General features: G+C 41.6%; 1 protein-coding gene across 16 annotated transcripts in view; it reads left to right on the top strand.

The window, feature by feature from the left end:
• The window catches only part of LMO7 (LIM domain 7), a 197,832-nt gene extending 180,788 nt beyond the window's left edge, over positions 1–17,044 (top strand). For 12 of the 16 annotated variants that reach the window (XM_084768125.1, XM_084768127.1, XM_084768117.1 and 9 more), the window contains 11 exons: positions 905–930; positions 1,219–1,323; positions 1,882–1,974; positions 2,374–2,798; positions 3,591–3,656; positions 6,455–6,507; positions 9,112–9,325; positions 12,392–12,685; positions 13,473–13,581; positions 14,910–15,012; positions 16,288–17,044. In XM_084768125.1, the coding sequence (XP_084624251.1) occupies positions 905–930; positions 1,219–1,323; positions 1,882–1,974; positions 2,374–2,798; positions 3,591–3,656; positions 6,455–6,507; positions 9,112–9,325; positions 12,392–12,685; positions 13,473–13,581; positions 14,910–15,012; positions 16,288–16,310 (1,511 nt within the window). In that variant the 3' untranslated portion in view covers positions 16,311–17,044. The remainder of the gene's footprint in view (positions 1–904; positions 931–1,218; positions 1,324–1,881; positions 1,975–2,373; positions 2,799–3,590; positions 3,657–6,454; positions 6,508–9,111; positions 9,326–12,391; positions 12,686–13,472; positions 13,582–14,909; positions 15,013–16,287) is intronic. The other 4 variants (XM_084768126.1, XM_084768130.1, XM_084768122.1 and 1 more) reach the window with 1 other exon arrangement.
• Positions 17,045–21,205: the final 4,161 nt, after the last annotated feature.

Genomic DNA, 21,205 nt, shown 5'->3' with positions numbered 1-21,205 from the left:
GGTTAAGACAAAATAATTCCTTGTCTTTATTCTAGATTTACTCTCACTTTTCTTCAGTGAGATATTTTCGGGAAGAACATTTTCCCAAGTCCTAAAACAATGTTCTTTAAATAGTTATATAAAATTCAAGGCAAGCCTGGGCTAAATTAGTGTCTCAAAATAGTAATAAATTAGCCAGGAAGGGTGGTCTGCACCTGTAATCTGTGCCCGTGGAAGATAGAGGCAGGTGGGGTCAAAGTTCAGTCAGTGTTTTCTACCTCAGTGAGCCCGAGGTCAGCCTGGGCTTCATGAGTCCCTGCTAGAAAATAACAACAAAATATAATAATAATAATAATAATAATAATAATAATAATAATAATAATAATAATGCAATAATAATAATAATAATAATAATAATAATAATAATAATACAGTGCCTGCTTGCTTCCACACCAAGCTTGAGTACTGGCTTTCAAATATCAGAAGAGGAAAAGGTATCTTGAACTTGCTTTTTGCCATTTGTATCAATTAGAAAGCCGCTTGTAAACAAGGAGACTTGGAAAATGGCTGATGTCATGTTTTGGTGACTATTCGCAGAAACTGGGTTCAGGAGGCATTCTTGTTTGTGTCCTTTCGCTCTGTTAAGCAGAACTCATGGACACTGTTCAGTTCAGATCAGTGTCGGCGTTCTTTCCTAGAGTCCGAGGCACCAGCGGTTTCCTCTGGTGCTAAACTTGAGTTTGGAGGATGAGTACAGATGGAGCTGGAGGAAAAGGATTCATAGATAGCTGTGTTACCCAGAAAGCTGATGTCACTCAGGATCCTGGTAGGGATAGCTAGAGAGAGAATCCCCTGAAGAGAATTTGTAGAGACAGAGACTCACGGTGTGGTTTTCTTTCTTCCTTGCCCACGCGCTGCAATGCAGGAAGCCCGGATTCCGTGGTTCCCGATGTGAGTATTAGACTTTCGTAGCTGGGGACACGGAGGGAAGTTTGGTGGGGCTAGGTTACAACTCAGCGATGTTTCTCGTATTGCTTTTAAGATGCGTAAATGTTGGTCAGGTTGTAATATTCCAAGCTGGGAAGACTGACATTGAAATGGGAGACCATGTCTTCTCCGTTACCGTTTAAAGCCAGCGTGAGATGAATAATTGATGAGCGTGGAAGTGTTTCAGTAGATGACTTAAGGATTTTATGTTGTTCCGTTGTTTACGTTCTCTTGTTGCCACAAACTGGTTAGCTTCCCGTTCCAACCCTCAATGCCCCGAGTCGCTGGGCATGGGATCAAGAGGAGGAGAGGAGACGGCAGGAACGGTGGCAGAAGGAACAGGACCGTCTGCTGCAGGTAGTACCACATCGCCTGGGTGAACAGAAGGCTTAACTTTCATCGCTCTCTTCCGGCTAGTGCCGACCTGTGTTAAGAAACAAGCTTGGGGGGAAAAAAAGCAGAGCTAGGGCATCAAACTCTTTTGCATATTGCGTGCGCATTTTGACCTTCCCATTTGATGATTAAAAAATGTTATGTCTTATGGACACTTTGGAGACTGGAGGGGCACAGTCAGGAGTGTGGCTCAGAGGGTGAGCACTTGTCCCTGTCAGCTGTAGATGAGGTCTGTTTTGCTATCAGTCCCCTTATCCTAGCCAGAGGCCTTGAGGAGTTACATTGACAGTAAAGCTTGGGCACATGGTATCGTTCCGTGTGCCTACTCTTTCCTGACAGCTGCATTTTAGCTTAATGCGAGACCTTCCTCCCCACCCCCCACCCCTTTCAGGGACTAAATCCTGACCGGTCACATGAAAGACTGACATGGAGGTTTAGCGATAACAAAGTTGTTAACTGAAAGTATTCTTTTTCCCATGAGGAGGCGACGTTGACTAATTTTTATGCCTTATTTGCCCACAGGAAAAATACCAACGTGAGCAGGAGAAGCTGAGGGAAGAGTGGCAGAGGGCTCAGCAGGAGGCTGAGAGAGAGAATTCCAAGTACTTGGATGAGGTAACATGAGTGAAGAAGCCTTGTACCCTTCCTGCTCCGTACCTTGTTGGAGCACCACAGCCCATTTCCCTAGACACACCCCAATTCCCAGGTACACAATCACTCCTGTAGCTCTTTGGAAAAATATATTGAACTCTAGTATGTTAGAGATTTGCTACGCTAGTTGAACTTTTCTCCTGGTTTTTCTGATGTAGCATCAAGGAATTATTCCATAAAGCTGGAGTGGTCTTTCTGCTCTGCCTTAGACCCCATTTATTCACATCGTGTGTGTGTGTTTTAGTGCTGTAGCTATCTTCTTGGAATTCTGGGCCGCTTGCCATTAATCACACCTACAGTTGAGTCTGTGTAAGATGTCAGAGACACAGATAGCGACGTGTGTTTCTTTTACTGGCTGCTTAGGAGCTGATGGTCCTAAACTCCAACAGCATCTCTCTGACCTCCCGGGAGCCTGTGGCCGCCACCTGGGAACCCACCTGGAGTGAGGGGTCCAAGTCTTCGGACAGGGAAGGCACCCGAGCAGGGGAAGAGGACAGGGAGCACCGGGAAGACGATGATGCTGGTGAGGACCAAAGTCAAAAGCTGCAGGAACAGCGCATGCTTGAGCAGGAGAAGAAACGGAAGGAACAAGAGGCTCAGGAAGAGGAGGAGCTCCGGAAGCGGCAAGAAGCTGAGGCCCACGCCCGAGCCCAGGAGGAGGCGGAAGCCAAGGCCCGGGCAGAGGCCCAGGCCCGAGCTGAGGCTGAGGCGCAAAAACGAGCTGAAGCACAGAAGCTCCAGGCAGAGAGGGAGCGAGAAACTTCCGTCAAAATATACCAGTACCGGAGGTCTGTCCCCATAGCTGAAGAGCACCAAGGAGTTTCGTGGCTGTGGCTTTGTTTTGTCTGCCCTGTATGTCTTCCCTCTTCTGCCTTCCTTGCTTTGCACAAGTGAATCCAGCAGTTCAAAGGGGCCTTTAAACCATAAGCACTATAGTGTCACTTGGATTCTCTCGGCTCTTGCATTGCTTCCTGACATATTATAACACCATCAAAACTCCTTGTGATCTCTCTCTTGGTCTCCTTTAGGCCTTAGCGTTCAGGCTGTACCCTGCTTTACTGCCTCCCTTGTTTACCTGTCTTCTGTGTTTTCCTCCTGTGAGAATTCCAGCACCTCTGCCTTGGACTGCAGTATTTTCTGTTACCTCAGGAAACGACTTCCCTCCCATGTGTGGGGCCCACTGCTTTGATGTAAACTACCCTGACATCACCATCTTAGCCTTTCCAGAATACCCAGTTCTGCCTCCCTACCATTTCTTTCTATGCCGCACTAACCTACATTATTTTCCTGTCTACGCCAAAAAGATGTAACAAAGCAGCAACTCTTTAAAAAAAAAATCTGTAGCCCTAACCATTAACAGAATACAGAGCTCTCTCCCACCCCAGTGTACACTTACACAGTGAGTGAGTGAGTGGACGTGTGATTAGCGAATGCATAGAGGCACGTTTTCAATAGCAACTGATTGAAAGGCTTGCTAGCTCTTAAGCCATAGAAACCTCACATAGAGATCACAATATTCCTAAGGTCAGGGAATGTCTTAAAGTTTGGTATTTTAGTAATACATTTTCCTTATTTTTTAGGCCTATTGATTCCTACGATCTACCAAAGAGAGAGGAAGACTCTTCAGGGTGGCTTCCTGCTGACAGGTGTGTGGACTATGTCCTTTCACTTGGGTGATCTTACTTGGCATTGGATGACTGTTCTTCATTTCAACTAGATGAGTTGTAGAGGCTGCTGTAGCCCTTCATCTTGTGGAAAACAAAGAAAACCTGAAGATTGTTCTTTGTATCAGTCAGTCTTGGCTGTGTAACAATTTCCTTTAAATTGAGCTTTATGACTTTGTAGGCCAGCATTCTGTGGTTGCTTGGGCTTGGTTACACATCTGCTTTTAGTGAATGGTAGAGCTAGCTCAGCTTTGGGGAGGTGGTGGAAGTATTTGGGGAAGTGCAAGTGACTGTCTTTGATGTCCTGTACATCAGTGGCATCTTAATGTATGGAGGATGGGCAAAGAAGAAGTAGAAAGTGAGAAAGATAGTCTCCAAAACACCAGAGATCCAAGTTATTGATCAAACTAAAGTTGAAGGCTGCTTCCAGCTAGAGAGATGTTCAGGTGATTTGTGTTTGTAATCTCAGCACTCAGGACTCTGAGATAGAAGGACTGATGTGAGTTCAAGACTAACCTGAACATACAGTGAGCTCAAAGTTAGCCTGGACTACAAAGCAAAACCTTGCCTCAAAAACAAAACAGAAAAAAAAACCCAACAAAAATAGAGAAACAAAAATCTGTATTACACTCCTCTTTTGGTCACTCAGTACAGTGTTTTAAATTAAATCCTTGAGATAGACTTTCAGGAGGTACCCCAGGCTTGCCTGGAGCTCACTATGTAGCCCTGGCTAGCATTCTTTCTTCCACAAATTTCCCAAATGTTGGGACTACAGATGTTTGTACCACCTTATCCAGGAGACCATTTGATTTAAAAAGGGCATGAAAATTGGCTCAAGCTTACCTAAAAATGATTATGTTTTTAGGACATCTGATAAGAATTGTGACCTTTCTCATAGACAGTATGATGAGAATCACTGGTCACGTAGGAGGGAAAAATAGGATTCCAGCTATTAGAAAAGTATAGTTTCCTAAGCCTTAATATTTTCAAGTAATTAAAATAATGCAGCTTTGAAATCACTAGTGACTTTTGAATAGCCCTTCTATAAATAGCCATTCTGTAGGATTATTAGCCTCTGCTTGCCGAGTTGAAATGCTTCCTGTAGGATGGGTGTTTTTTGTTTGTTTGTTTGTTTGTTTACTGGCAACCAGGGTGAGTGACAGGGCTCAGAAAAGATAGGAGGAGGAGCATGAGCAGGAATAACTAGGTGAGGATTGCACTTACAATACCTAGAGAATTCAAGGCCAGCCTGGCCTACAAAGCAAGTCCAGGAGAGCCTTGGCTATACAGAGAAACCCTGTCTCAAAAATACAAAAACAAAAACAAACAAACAAACAAAAAACAATACCCAGAGAAAAGCCTCCTGATTGTGCTGAGCCCCCGAGAGAAACTAGAGATCACCAAAATGTCCCCTTCCCTCTCGTATCACTTTATTCACTTTGCATAATTTCTCAGTACATTTAGTCCCATTTTTTATTTGTGACAAAACAGAAGCTTACATAACAGTTATCTAAGAGCCCCAAGATGAGAAAGGCTAGGATTCACCCTACCTTATCAACTTTCAGACTTGAGATCTTCAGGCATTGCCCATCTGCCTAGTGCAAAGGTAGTGAAAAGCTAATTAAGAGAGAAACCAAAGCAACAGAAACCAAAGGTCAGAATTATGATTCTAGCATTTGGGAGGCAGAGCAGAGGTGATCTCTCTCTCTCTCTCTCTCTCTCTCTCTCTCTCTCTATATATATATATATATATATATATATATATATGTGTGTGTGTGTGTGTGTGTGTGTGTGTGTGTGTGTATGAATTTATATATATATGTTAGTACTACATATAATACATAAGATATATATATTTTGTAGGCATCAGGGAGTACAGCCTAACATCTGGTGACAAGTGTTTTCTTTGTATTTACAGATATGACTATTGACAGATATAGCTGTCTGCCAGTTGTGGCCCATTATCTTGCATTATAGGTTACTTCATAGGATGCAGATATACATTGTATGTACATATGTGCATCTACATATGTTATTATTTCTGAAGTTCAGCTAGTTTAGTAGAATGAGGGGACGACCCTGTGTGCTAATATAGATCTGAAAATGGCATTTTCAGAGTAGCCTGCATAATAAGTATGCCTTATTACCTGTTTTGAATGCCAGGATAACATTTGGCAAATGGATAAATGATCTCTGGCTTCCTAATGCCGTTGGCATCCACATCTTGATACTGGGCAGTGTGGAGGAAGCCGCACAGACTGACTCTGAGTGGTCTGGTGCCTGGTGCTTTGTAAACCTAGCAAAACTGAAATCTGGCTGGAGCCAGCGTGGGCAGAGCTACTGGGCAGTCTCCATCCTCTCAGGAGGGAGAGAAGTTCCCAGCATGTTTATTTTTTTTCCAGCATGTCTTCTGTGTTCTGTTAGTTTGCACAATTTTGAACCTATTCCTTTATTTGAGAAGAAACACAGATTCCAAAAGATATAGGAAATAAATCTTCTGCTTTAAAAAAAATATTTGCCAGTGTTTTGGCTCACGCCTTTAATCCCAGCACTCAGGAGGCAGAGGCAGGAGGATCTCTGAGTTTGAGACCATCCTGGTTTACAAAGGCCTACACCTATATCCATGGGCCTACACAGTTAAATCCTGTCTAACACACACACACACACACACACACACACACACACACACACACACACAAACACACACCAAAACAAAACCATCTTTTCTGAAATAAAATTAAAAAGTTCTTAATAAGACATATTTATATATTCTGTTTTAGGAATAAATCAAGATCTACTACAGAACTAAATGATCCCTCTATAGAGAAAAATGGTAAGTGTGATTTTTATATTTAAACTTTCTTTTTTAAAGCACAGTTGCTTATTTGTGTGGTCATATACTATGACTGGTGTTTTTAAGTGCAGGACACTTTAGATTCATTAGTATTAGATGGTTAACACGCTATTTTGAGTATCTATAATAAAACGACTATGCGCTTATTTTGGCTTTCTTTGTAATAGAAAGAATCCTGCACTGGGGCATTTGAATAACTAAGGAAATATGTGGGAAATTTGCAAAGAAAAATGTTGACACAGCTTTGCACGGTAGACTTTATTTTGCAGCTAGTGAATGAGGACAGAAAATAGAGCAGAGGACGTAAAGATTGCCATACCTGTAAATGGCAAAAGTCTTAAAGTCCAAAGTGATAGCGGTTTGTTTTCATTTCATGAAAATCATTTGGAGCTTGGAGCTTGATATAAAATATGGTTCTGGTTACCCAACATAACTGAAATTACATGAGTAAGGAAAAAGCCCTAAGCAATAGCATCATTTGCACAGGGTTTGCATAAGCAAATTATTGGTCAGGTTTTGTACATGAAGAAGGTAGCAGGTGGGGGTTGAGGCAGTCAGACAGGCTTTGGCTCCAGCTTTTCACTGACAAGCCTCTAAAGCCAGCTATTTCTGTTTTTAAAACGAATAACTAATAATAATAATAATCTGTATTTATTGTGTTATCTTTAAATTCCTGAGAAGGAGTTTTTTTTATAGGAAAAGCCTCCCTTTCTTTTTGGCCTGGTGGTCTGGTGGCAGCTGGTTCATATCTCTGGTGAAAGCTCATAGAATTAGTTTCCATTAGGATAGGTGGCAGTATTCTCACTCCTAAGCAGGTTCTCCTGTGATCTAGTCCCTATTTAACTTGCCAACATTTCCGACCCACCTTCCCTTTAGGAAACACAGCTCTAAATATTCATTCTTTTATGTCTTCACTCAGCAGATAATGTGGTCTAATGTGTCGTCCCCACCCCCACCCCCATCCTCCACCCTGGTCTTTGGATCTTTCCTATTTGAATTTCCTAGCTCTTCTGCCTTGAACTTGACCCTAGCTCTTGTTAAAAGTATAGATTAAATACAGTTGTCTTATCATAATGTTCTACTTGTAGGCTTCTAGGACTAAGGCGCCAGCCAAGGACAATACAGGCGGTAAACCTTAAGCCCCTACCCAGATCTAGCCAATGGACAGAACACTCCCCACAGTAGAGTGGAGAGTGGGATATGACTTTCTCACATACTCTGGTGCCTCACCTTTGACCATGTCCCCTGGAGGGGGAGGCCTGATGGCAATCAGAGGAAGAAGAGACTTGATACCCTATGAGCATATAGAGGGGGAGGTAATCCCCCTCAGGAACAGTCATAGGGGAGGGGAATAAGGGGAAATTGGGAGGGAGGGAAGAATGGGAGGATACAAGGGATGGGATAACCATTGAGATGTAACAAGAATAAATTAATAAAGGAGGAAAAAAAAATCCAAAAAAAAAAATACAGTTGTCTTATGTGACATGCCTGTAGCCTGTGCTGTTTACACTCTGCTCTGAGTGAAACCTGGTTGCCAGTACAGTGCCTGTGACCTCCTGTAACAGCTGCTCATTCTTCTGTTTTGTGTCTCCCCTGGATAGTCATTAGTATGAGCTTTCTTCTTTTTAGTAGCCCCAAGTTCTTGAATGAGCAGACATTAGACTTTATTACATATTTGATGGGATGACTTGGCTATACCATTAAAGTACTTTTAAAAATGAAAAATGTTTTACTTAAACCGTGAGCACATCGATGTTGTTATTAATATATTAGGTGTAGGTATGTATAAAAATGGTTTTTTTTGTGTGTGGCCCTGCTCATTGCTCACTTAGAAGAAGTATCTAGGTAAGCTAAATATTCTGAAAGTGTGGTAATAACATGAATTTAGGGGAGAAAAAAAATCCTTAGTTAAAATTTCTTATCTAGACTGAAGCAAGGATGACATCTCCAGGCTGTATGTGTTTTACATAAACAAGACATTAGTCAGCAAACCCTGGAGATGGAAACTGACATCATCATCATTAGTCAGCTCGGAGTTATAGTAGAGTTCTGTAAGTTTCCTAAAACGCAAACAAATGTGATAATACTATGGTCAATCATTTTTTCTTGTTCACCAGGGCCATTTCAGTGACTGAACAGTCCTACAGTGTGGTCATGACTTATTCTGCAAGTTATCCCATGAACACTTATCCCGTGTCAATTAGAGATCTATGAATTTGTGTTGTTTCTTCCCACAGAGAATGTACATAAAGGAAAATTCCATTTCCCTGCAGACTTTTCCTATGAGTGCACTTGTTTGAAAGAAGGAAGAACTTGATGGATATTTCGTAACTGAGCATTTCTGGGATCTGTAGGGGGGGTTTTTGCTCTTGCAGGCAGCCATGATGGTCTTCCTTCATGTGGAACTGGAATTTGTAGGAATAGGAGGCAGCTCGTTACTGTCTGTCCTGCAGGCATCTCCCTGGGATGGACAGTGTCAATCCATACGGACAGCATTGGATGAACTTGCGCTGTCATTGGAGGCTGGTCCACTATCATTTCTTGTGTACTTACACTGAACCGCTTGGTATGTTCTTAATCTAGGAAGCAGCAAATACTCAGACCGAATTGGGACCACTAGCTTTTCACAGAGGAGCACCAAGAAGGATCAAGCCCCCTCAGGAGCGGAATTAGAGAGACAGCAAATCCTTCAGGAAATGAGAAAGAGGACATCTCTCCACAATGACAACAGTTGGATCCGACAGCGCAGTGCCAGTGTAAACAAAGAGCCCATCTGCCTTCCTGGGGTCATGAGAAGGTATGGTGGGACAGGCCATGCTCACTCCGTGTGTGCTGTGAGGTGGACGTCTCATCTCTAGGCCTTCCTTCCTTCCTTCCTTCCTTCCTTCCTTCCTTCCTTCCTTCCTTCCTTCTCTTTTGAGAGAAAAGAAAGGAAGAAAAGTCACTGAGTGCTGTTTCTTGTCAGACACATTCAGTTGTGTCTGAACCATCTCATTTAAACTGGGGGAGGGGCAGAGAATGTTTTGACGTAGGCACAGTCACTCTGTTTTTCTATATGTAGAAACTGGTTGAGGTGGGGAAGCCGGCTGGAGAAGATCACATCAGGAATAGCTTCTAATTCTGGATGTGGAATTCTGAAATGGGATTCAGATAATTGATACACCTTCACTCTTTGCTGTGCATTGAACTTGAAGAGGGCGAACCTACTTATGTTAATAACAAGATTAATGGCGAGATTCAAATCATGAAAATTGTGTTCACACACACACACACAATAGTGAAAACCTACTTTTGTGACTTCTTATCTGGTAAATATGTAGACACAAATGGGAGTGAGTAGACAGGCATTTAAAGAGGCCTGTCTTGGCAATCGATATGGCAGCTGCTCTGTTGGGTGTTCTCTCGGATAGCTAGGCTATGGAGACTTATTTGCAACATGTTTCAGATAAAGAACTAATGGTTTCAATATACAAATAGCTGCCTTAAAACCCACAAATAAATGCCAGAACTTCATCTGTGTGTATCTATGTCTCTACATATCTGTGTCTGTGTCGAAACTAGACATAGTGTGAGCAGATAGTTCATAGGACACAGAAACAGAATCAGTAAACATAAAAATCAATACCACTCTTCAAATGACAATGAAATGTCCTTTTGCTTATGAAATTTGCACAGCATTAAGATGTTGATTTAACCCAGTACTGGCAATGCATAAGAAAAATAAGAATTCTCTTTTCTAACAGTTTTAATCATCTGCACATAGTAAAATAGACAAAAGTGTATATTTCCTTACCAGCGCGCTAGCTTCTGGAGTTTTAAAAATAATCATACAAAGATAAATATAAGGGTGCATACTACTGGCAATTGTGAAAAACAAATAAAACCAAAATAATCCACACCACCCCTTCCCCCAACTTCCACTCTTATGAGTGCTCCTAGTTAGGTCAATGGTGCTACAGCACTGAGAATGCTATACAAGTATTAAAAAGTGTGAGATGCACTGTGTACCACCACCTCAAAAGTTAAGGAGCGCAGTTCTCTTATACTTAATGCATGGAGCAAATTTTGTGTGTTCTTTCTCCATTTAAACACGCACACTTAATTTAAAAGCATAACTCCTTTCCCAGCTGTGATGGTTGCTGGTTTGTTCTTTGCCTGCAGCTGGCTTTGACATTTGAGCAGCCATAGATCTGGAGTCAGCAATTTTTTTTTTCTTTTAAATAAAGGAGGGTAGTAATGGTTTAGTAGCCCCCGCAGGTCTCTGTCACATATTCGTTGCTTCCTTGATGACTCTGACCATGTACAGTGCTCATGGGCCCCGTATGTATGTCTTACCGGTAGTCTGCACTTTTGATGCCCCTTCCCAGGAGATCCCCCCTTGGGGCCCAGGCAGAGCTCTTGGTCTGTAGTTCCTTCCCACAGAGTGCTGCAGCTCACACTCATGGGGCATCTTTCAGAAGATAGCTCCCAACATGAAAACACATTATCACGCTCTGTGAATAGCACGTGTGCCGATGCCCTGCTCTTTCAAGTAGCCGCACAGTCAAACGCAGAGTCAGTGGAAGGGGACTAGAGAGGAGAGTAGATACAAATGGTTCTGTGGGAACCATTGACATGCAGTCTGTCACACGAAGAGACAAGAATGTGATTTAAGATAATATATATTAGGTGGTAATTAAGTTATTTTATTTTTTAACTTTCTTAAAAATTTTTTATGAAATATTTTTTATTCTTTACATATACATTTATATTATTACATATATATATAAAATTATTTTAAATTCTTTTAAAAAATAAAAGCCATATTGTTCCCATTTTGGAATAATGTTACATAGTACCTCTATTTATAAACGTGTATTAAGATACACATGCATGTGTAAGTATTTTCTTGCATAGCTGAGAAAAATCTATAAGAACTCACAATTAAAGGTTGTTACTTTTGGGGATTATGGGAGGTGCAGGAAGAAAGTAGAAAGTGCAGGAAGGAGGAATCCTTGTCCATCCATCCTCAGAATTACCTTCTGTGTTTCTTGACTTACTATCTGTGTTGTTTATCTCTCGTATTGGAATGATACATTACTTACAATATCAGGCTGAAAAAAAAATCCTCTATTGTTTGAGCTTCTGGCAGGAGGAAACTTTTAAAAGCTACTACCAAAATCAAGAGCTAGGAAGCCATGCACACTTCCGAGCTAGCTTCTGTTAAAAAGCTAAATCCTGTTTTCAGGGTGTCCACAGCCCAGGGAAAGAGGTTGTGGACTGTTTCTGTAATGTGGACATTGAGCAGTTGCTGACACATAGGACGTGGGGTGGTGAATAGGAGTGGGAGGCAGGCCTGGGTTGCAGTGGAGTCATGTGGGCTTTGGTTTAGAACCAGGGCCTCACCCACACACTCCTGGTTTGGTCAAAGTAACTTCTAGGAGATGAAAAACAGCTTTTGTCTAGTGGTTTGCAGATTAAGCTAAATACATCTGTGAAAATGTACTTATTTTGTGCTTAAAATGTATTTCCTGGTTGAATTTTAAAAGACTGAGCTTTATAAGTCTAAACTGCTGAAGATTTAAGGAATGAGTGAGTCCTAGTATCAGCTTGTGCTTAAAATAGTATTTTTTCCCACTTTGATACTTGGTGTTTTGTCCCGAGGACCATGCCAAAGATGGTTATTGAAATAGGAACCGTCACAGTGCCCCCGGTGTAGAACAATTTTATTGCTGAAGGTAATCGTGTATGTAGCTGGACTCAGATTAATTGCAGCCTAGGAAACATGTAAGGTGGGTCTTATATTGACCCCACTGATGCGTCCCATGGATGTAGTCCAATAGAATGACTCCTGATTCTCCTGTGACGCCTGCCTGTGTTTCAGAGGGGAGTCTCTGGACAATCTGGACTCTCAGAGGCCTGGCTCTTGGAGGCAGTCCCCTTGGCACAGCCAGCCTGCGGGAGTCTATGCCTCCTCCTCTGTCCAAGACTTCAGTCGCCCGCCGCCACAGCTGTTGTCGACATCAAACCGTGCCTACATGCGGAACCCATCGTCTGCTGTGCCGCCTCCAGCTGGCTCTGTGAAGACCATCATCCCAGGCCCTGCCACCCCAGGGTCTGCCTCCCCACGCAGCCATTCCCCTTCGATGTCACAGCCAGGCTCGCTGCTACGTAACAGGTGAGGCTCCTTGTGTCACCTGTCCCCTTGTCTTCGTTTCAAGGACGCTCCTTCCTCAAAACCTCCCCCAAATCGTCCAGTAAAGAAGAAAAACAAGTCCTCCTGAGTGCATGAAATTTGGTGTTCTTGTATCAAAGCAGTTGAGAAGGGTTTCTCCTGCCTCTGTCTGCTGCCTGCCTAGTGTTTTTACAGATGTCTGGTAAAGGCTCTGGAGATCTTCAACATGTCTGCATGTGGCTAGGTTCTCTGTTGCCTGTGATTTTGGTCAGTGTCTCAGCTGGCAGATTTCTCTGAATAGATCACCATGTGGCATCACCAAATGATACATGGCTCATGAATGCTTTTCATATTTATGAGTGAGAGCAGTATTATGAAGTGTTGGGCTTTTAATGGCACTTTAATAGAAACTCATTGGAATGAAGTATGAAGAAAGAAAAAAAAAAGCATGATAAAAGGGCTGCATAGCTTGGCCAGTTCTAAAAAAACTGGATATAAAAAGAAAAAGAAAAAGAAAAAGAAAAAGAAATCATCCTGTCGGTTTGATCTTGTGTTTGGAGGCTTGAGTTCTTTTTTCTGTTACCTAATCTGCCACCAGGTCCCATCAAGATAGTTCAAGGTATAATGAAGGCATGCTTGATTTAGCTGGCTGCCGAAAGCTTTTCTCCCACAGACGTGCAGAGCCTTTCTTAAGGTATTATCATTGCTGCCAATGCCGAGTGTGACTTTAAATGCCAACCTTGCACAAGCACAGGTGAAAGCCTCCATTCCGTTCTTGTTCCACATCTAGGTCAGTGAGTGGGAAGCGTGTGTGCTCCTACTGTAATAACATTCTGGGCAAAGGAGCTGCCATGATCATCGAGACCCTGGGTCTTTGTTATCATTTACATTGTTTTAAGGTGAGCCTGAGCCAAAGAGCTTGCCCGGCCCATGATGCTTTGCTTGGAGAGCGCATGGCTTCTGTGAGCCGCTGGGTTGTGGATGTGCCACTAACAAGCTTGGTGCTGCTATCTGTCAGTCCGTGCTATGCGAGAGTCACAAAGTGCTTGCTACTGCTTGGTTCTGAAACCTGGAACCTTCTTGTAAAAAAGGATGCGCTATGCTTGTTGTAGCTCTAATCTGCTAGGATTCTATAAATAAAATTTACGGTGCATAGTGTGTTCTCGAGCATGCTGCCACGGGTAGACTGAAAATTTAATTTCCCAGTGTTATTAGCAGCACAGAGGCATGCAGTTATCAGTGTCTGAAGGCCAGCTTTTAATGGTGTCTAGAAGGAAAACCACTGTAAATATTTTTTAAATTGCACAGCCTATTATAACTGATAGTTGTGGTGGTGGTAGTGTTTTCTTTCTTTCTTTCTTTCTTTCTTTCTTTCTTTCTTTCTTTCTTTCTTTCTTTCTTTTTTAATTTATAGGAAAGGGTTTGGGATGTAACTCTTTGTTTTACAGTATCTGCCTCTAGACACACTTCAGGCTTAATTCTTGAGCTTTCACTGGGCCAGAAGAAAGTCTTTCCATTTTTGATCCTGGAATTCCAAAGTTAGCAGCTTGCTTAAGCATATGAATTCATACTGTATCCATGTAGGGTAGAATGAAAAAATAGTGCTTGAACACACACATACACACACACACACACATGCACACACACACACACACACACACATGCACACACACATCCATCCATACACAGGCAAAGGGGGAGAGAGAGACAGAGATGAGACAGGGATGGAGAGAGAGAGACAGAGAATACTGAAGTCCCTACACTTGACATAAGGCACCCTGTGGAATACTTACTCAGCTAGTGCTGTGGGGATCCTGGGAGTGGTCCACTCCAGGCTAGAATGCCAAAACCCCAAATTGTATTTTTTCCCTATTTATTCATGTGAATTAGCTTTCATGTCCTTGGAGCAATGAAGGCTAAATTTCTTTAAGCAAGTCATCAAATTGTTTTTGTATTTCTTTACACTCAATATATTAAAATGATCATCTTGGCTCTTAAAATTTGCTTTATGAATTCTTCGTGTCTAATCTACCAAGCTTGATTTAAATACACTAATTGCCTTTTGGCCTTCCCCATCCCTTCTATTTGCTGTAATATACCCAAGAGTTTACGAGCTGCTCCCCTCCCCCACTTCTGCCTATCTGCTCACCACAAGCACCTCTCACCTTTCAAGTGTGCTCCAGGCCTCCTAGAGTCACCTAATTACGTGTGTTCTTTTGTCTGTCAGTGTGTCTCCTGCGAGTGTGACCTCGGAGGCTCCTCCTCAGGAGCAGAAGTCAGAATCCGAAACCACCAACTGTACTGCAATGACTGCTATCTCCGATTCAAATGTAAGAGAGCAAATCAGAGAGAAAATTTCTTGTCTTTTGAGGAGACCACGGGTTCCTATGCCTTTCCCTGAGCCTGCAGCTGCCTCCTCCCCCCCAGGTTCCCTGCCATAGGATCCTGGGTTTTAGGGGTCATAGCCTGTCCCCTTCAAAGAGGCTATGCAATGAATCCCAGCTGCCTAGGAGTGTGTTCTAGGGTTGAGGAACTGGAGGGGCTTATACCCAGAAATCGGGACGTTGACTGTGGTTTGCAAGGATTCTGGAAAAACCTTCTAGTGACTCACAGGCACACAAGAGAGGCTTAAGACAAGTCCTCTGAGCAGACTTTGATCTGCTTCCCGATCAAGGCTCTGGCTCTTATCATCAGCTTATTTCCCTTATCTAATGATGAGATTATAATATATGGTTTATAACGTAATCAACTTCAAAAACCGTTGAACACAAGTGTCAGTTTCTGCTTAGGCTAATATGATTACGCATCCATACATATATTTTTGAAAAAGACAGCCTTAATTCTGTTTATATGGTGTTTTGGTGTTACTGGACTTTGAAAAATTTTAAGTGCTACTTTCTTTGTAAGCATGTGTTTGATTATGACAGAGTGTCAGGTAGCACAACTCGGCCATGCCCTGCGTGTGGCCTCAGCAAGACAAGAGTTATTGCTCTATATGTTGTTTTGAACCTTGATGCTGGTAACGTGTCTCTTCCTTGTTGTGTCTCCACACCTACTTCCTTTGAACTCAGAGGTATTTATATGCCCCCCCCCCTTATGTGCAGAGTGTTTGGAAGTGATTTGAACCCGTCAACTCTCTTTTATCTGTCAGCGGCTTCGGCACCGCGCTTCTCTCCTGGTTGTCCAGGCCTTTCTGGGGGTACTGACCCTGAAACTGGGAAACCCACAAGGCTGGGCATGGGGTCTTGCGGGCGTGTGTATGTGTGTGTACTTTTCTCTCTTCAATCCAAAGCCAAATGTAATTGATTTTTGGAATTATTGCCCACGCCTTTTCTCTCCTTCAGTACAAATAACAGAGAGTTGAAGTTTTGGGTTTTTTTTTTTCCACCCTCCTTGATTCAGCAATTACTTTTTACTCTGTTTTACAAATAAAGAATTCTAGACCCCAGAGCTGCAACTGCTTACCTTTATCCTAAGACTGAGCGGCAGGTAACTCTTCCTACCTCAGTGGGCCACTCAGCAATGACTGCTGTGTATCCCCGCGGGCTGGTATTGACGATTCTGAACCTGAGCATTTTTTCTCTCTTCTCTCCTTGCCTGATCAGCTGGACGGCCAACCGCCATGTGATGTAAGCCTCCATTCGAAAGCACTGATGCAGATAGAAGAAGAGGCGGTGGCCATTGATGCACAACCATAAATACACATTGTATGTTCTTTCCCTCCTTAAAAAAAATAACCTTTGCCTCATTAGATGACAGGAACATTGTAATGTTGGTAGGACCTGTACTTTTGTTGTTTATTTATAAGAAGGCAATTTTGTTGGGGAGGGGTGCGGGGGAGAGTGCAGTATTTTCATTCTGAATTCAGCATCCTAAAAAGCACAAGTGGAGAAAAAGAAAACCCACCGAAGATCTTAAAGTACTTTTGAGGCCGAAGATGATCTAGTGTGACTCTTTAGTGGTGTTTCAAAGAGGGTATTTTTTTTTTAAGTTCTTAAACATTATTTGAAAGTTAATATAATATGTAATTGTGTTTACTGTTTATTATGATGTATTCTAAGTTAATGTGGAACCATATGAAAAATTTCACTTAAATCCACCCATAAATTTGCTTTTTGTGGTTTTCTTTACACAGAAATAATCCAATAGAAAAGTGATTTTGCTTATGTAATATTTTATTTGCTTGCGGAGGGTGCTCTATTTTCTTCACAAGGACTGTTGTTGCTAAGCAAATCCCCATAGAAAGCTGTTTATTTTCAATAATGAAAAATAATCATGGTTTGTATACCAGGAATTTTCTCCAGAAACTAGTGAGCTTTTCTGTTCAGTTGCCTTTGTAAATAAAATTGGTGATGCATTTAAGGAATGTTTTTTGAAAATTATTTACTGTTATTAATTATTTAATGTTTGTGATTCTTGTAGTCCTTTTTAAAAAGAAAATAAGCGTATGTGATGTGCGTGCATGCGTGCGTGCGTGCGTGCGTGCGTGTGTGTGTGTGTGTGTGTGTGTGTGTGTTTATCACATGTATATGGGTGCCTGTGGAGGCCAGGTGAGGGTACTGGATTCCCGGAAGCTGGTGCAGGTGAGATGTCTGTCTTGCATGGCTCCTGGGAGCTGAATTCAGGTCCTGAAAGAGTAACAAGTGCTGGTACCCGCTATGATGCTTCTTCAGTTCTCCATTCATACCTTTTCATTATATATCAGCATGATATTATATTTATATACCCTTACTAAGGGGCAATTGAGACATATAACCAGCTGCATATATTTGTATTTAGTGTCTATAGCTTGGCACATTTTGGCATGTGACTTTCTCTTCAACTGTTACCACAACCATGATGATCCTGCAAAAAAGTTTAATTTTATCTCAGATAATGTTTTGATTTTGTATACATTTTTATGGTAATGTAAGTGGCAAACTGTTAGGTCAGATTTTAAAAATCTATTTTGTCTCTAGGGAGTTGAGAAAAATATATCTAGAGCAAAAATAGTACTTTAAAAAGATTTGGATCAAAAGTAAGTAATACAAAACTTGAGTGGGTTCTGAATAAAAGTATAAGGACAGTGGGATCCTTTGTAAAAATATAAATAATGTGAGAACTTTATTAGAAGAGGCTTAAAATATGTAGGTAAGTGTTAAATGTGGGAGAAAAATAAAAATTGATTGCAGGGTTTTTGTTGCTGAGCAATTAATTTTATTTTTAGATATTAAAGTAAAATGTACTTATTCAGGAAAATTCGCCAAGTTCCCCATAGTATTTATAATTTAGCTTGCAGCCCCAAACTCCAATGAAAACAGCAGTTCTTATACTTATTTTGCATATAGATGTTTATCCCTCATTCTTAGCTAAAACTGGGGGAGTTTTCCATGTTCTTAAATTATTTCCCCTCTCCTCTCTTTTTCTTCATGCATGCTACTCAAGTATTCTACCGCTCAGCTACAGCCATAGGCCCCTTTTCTTTATATATATTTTTATTAATGTTTATTTATTATACATAGTCATGCATTTCATGAGGACATTTTTATTCAAGAGCATCACATACTTGCTGTTCACCCTCCAGTATCCCCTCTTTTCCCTGACAGGAGAGCCTTTACGTTCAAGCCATATTTAAAATTATTTTCTTTGTATATAAAATGTAGCACCGACAAATAAGAGAAAACAAGTGATGTTTGTGTAGAGTTGCTTTACTTTAATAGGATGGTTTCCATTTGCAGCTGTTTTCTTTTACATGTATTGTGTGAGTGTGCACATGGATGTGAATGTGAGAGTGCAGTGCTACTGTGTATACACGTATGTGTGTGTGAGAGAGAGAGACAGAGACAGAGAGACAGTGTATGTGTGGTCTAAGGACAACTTGCAGCATCTGGCTCTCTTTTTCTAACATCTAGGTTCCAGGAACCAAAGTCAGAACATCAGATGTGGCAGCAAACATCTTTACTGTCTGAGTGACCAATAGCCCCTGTGTTCATTTTCTTACAGTGATATTATGTTATTTTTCTTTATAGCCAAACAAAACTCCATTTTGCATATATATCACATTTTCTTTATCCACTCATCTGTTTGTAGACACCTAGGCTAACCCTATAACTTGGCCATTATGAACAGAGTTGCAGTAAAATTTGACATGCAAGTATTTCCTTAGAACGTCTTTTGGGTATAAACCCAGGAGTGGTCCTATGCTAGTTCTATTTTCAGTTATCTGAGGATCCTTCAGACTGATTTTCATAGCCACTGACAGTACATATGTATATACATGATGGTCCCCCTTCTTCCCTCCCTCCCTCCCTCCCTCCCTCCCTCCCTCCCTCCCTCTCTCTCTCTCTCTCTCTTTCTGGTGTGTGTGTGTGTGTGTGTGTGTGTGTGTGTGTGTGTGTGTGTGTGCGCGCGTGCACGCAGGGCATATGTGAGTGGCATTTTCTAACACTCGGGCTGTTCTGAAGAAACTATCATTACGACGTGTCCCTCCAACAGCAGAAGCTGGTGAGAAGCGTTTGAAGGGCTGACTTCTTGGTCAAGACTATAAGAAAGTGCTTCCAACTGGGAGGGTGCATGAACATAGTAAATCATAAAAGAAGCTTTTATTTCATACGTATGTTAAAATGTGAGCCTCCTTTGGTACTAGATTAAGGAAGAAAAGTAGCATGAAAACTAAATTTATTTTATTTATGAACTTAATCTTAGTACTTTGCTTGAAATATTAATATCAGAGTGAATTTTAATCCCCCAAACCAAAGCTGGAATGTCTGAATTTCAGTGACTGGCAGCCTAAGTATGTCTTGATGGTTCCAGTTGAGAGACAAGCTAGTAGGTGTGTTAGTGTTGGGGCTTATTGATGTTATAAATGATACATTTACATCTTTCCCTGCAAACTGGAAAAGGAATTAAAAGGCATGCTCACACAATACCAAGTTCATGCCAACGAGTATAGCATCAAAAACTAATTTGGGCACAAACGTATGTGTAGAGGCAAGAAAGCAGCTTCCAGATTTTAAAAAAATGTCTAAAGCACATATGCACACTCATTGCAGTCAGTGATAAAGGAGACCTGGGCTGGAAGATAAACATTGCATGTGAAATTCTGAGCCATGGTCACTTTCTCAGTAGAGTCTTTGTGTTGGAGTTGTTCAGAGCAGGTATGGCTCTAACAGGTCAAGCATTTGGGAAAAAAAAAATCAATGTTATTTCTGAGTTGAGTGCACATGCCATGGATTGCTCTCTTTTTTATCCTGACCAAAACCTTACATGGTTTGTCCTGTGCTACAGAAGAATGAACATATCTGTTGCTCTGCTCTGTGTGATAGTGTGTTCAGGAAGTGACAACTATTTGGCATTGGGGAGGAGGGAGAGGGAAGGAGGGAGAGGGAGGGAGGGGAGGGAGGGAGGGGAGGGAAGGCGGGCGAACAATTACAGTATTTCCAGTATTCTCTTGGACAGTAGGATACTATAGTTTAGAACAAGTTAGTACATATTTCATAGAGAACAGAAAAAGAGGAGTTTGAAGGGCCTGAACACCAAGGAGTGATATTTTAAGGAGATGAAAATATCAGAGTCACTTGTTTGCTGTGAATTATAGATATGTATTGACTTGTCACCTGAGTCCCATAAATCTGTACAGTATTATATGCTGACTAAAAATGTGCTTATGGGCCTATAATTACCACATGGAAAATGTTATGGGCCAGCGTGATTTCCAGAAGTACTTTCCAGGAAAACAGACAACGAGTTTATCTTCATTTTAGGCTTTTTGGCAGATGTTATCTCAGAAGATTTTGGTGGCCAGCTGGAGTCATTCTCAGAGGTTATATGACTTTAGGGTAGTTTTCAGCCTATAATTACTTTGTATTTTTTTCTAATTTACTATTTTTTTTTGGAACTTAGAACAATACAAGTTTTGTGGGGGCACTGGATGGTCTGGTTTTGGTTGAATCATCAGTATTTAGATTAATGACACAGCCAAGCAGTGGTGACACATGCCAGCCCTCGGGAGGCAGAAGCAGGCAGATCTCTGAGTTTGAGGCCAGCCTGGTCTGCAGGGTGAGTTCCAGAACATACCGAGCTACACAGAGAAACTCTGTCTCAAACAGTTTAATAACGTGAGAAGAACTTCTAGTTCATCTCAGGCTATGCGACCATCCACAGTGTTGGCCGATCCTAAGATGAATTAATTGATACTATGGATGCTGACAAGCTTTGACTTCCTTGCCTATAAACAAAGAGACTGATTTTCTATTTTTCCCACTGTGTAGGAGAACATACCAGAAGACTTCATCAAATACTGCAGTTAGGGAAAGAGCTGGAGTTCTTTGCTAATTTCAAGCCAAGAGTGATGTATTTTCATGTCCATCAGTCCTCCTTCCCTCAGCTTGTCAGAACAGCTTGCAGCCTTGTTAGTCTTAATCCAGGAGGTGACGATGGAATGAATGAATGTTGGCGAGTCCACCACAGTGTTTATTATAGTTAGCACTTACAACTTTCCCAGAATACATTATCTTGATTTCAGGGAGCTTCTTTAGGATGGAT

This window comes from Acomys minous (genome assembly GCF_964271855.1).
Source record: "Acomys minous genome assembly, chromosome: 18".
Taxonomy (NCBI): domain Eukaryota; kingdom Metazoa; phylum Chordata; class Mammalia; order Rodentia; family Muridae; genus Acomys; species Acomys minous.
Note: the sequence above shows the minus strand (reverse complement) of the source record. Positions and strands in the feature narration are given on the sequence as shown.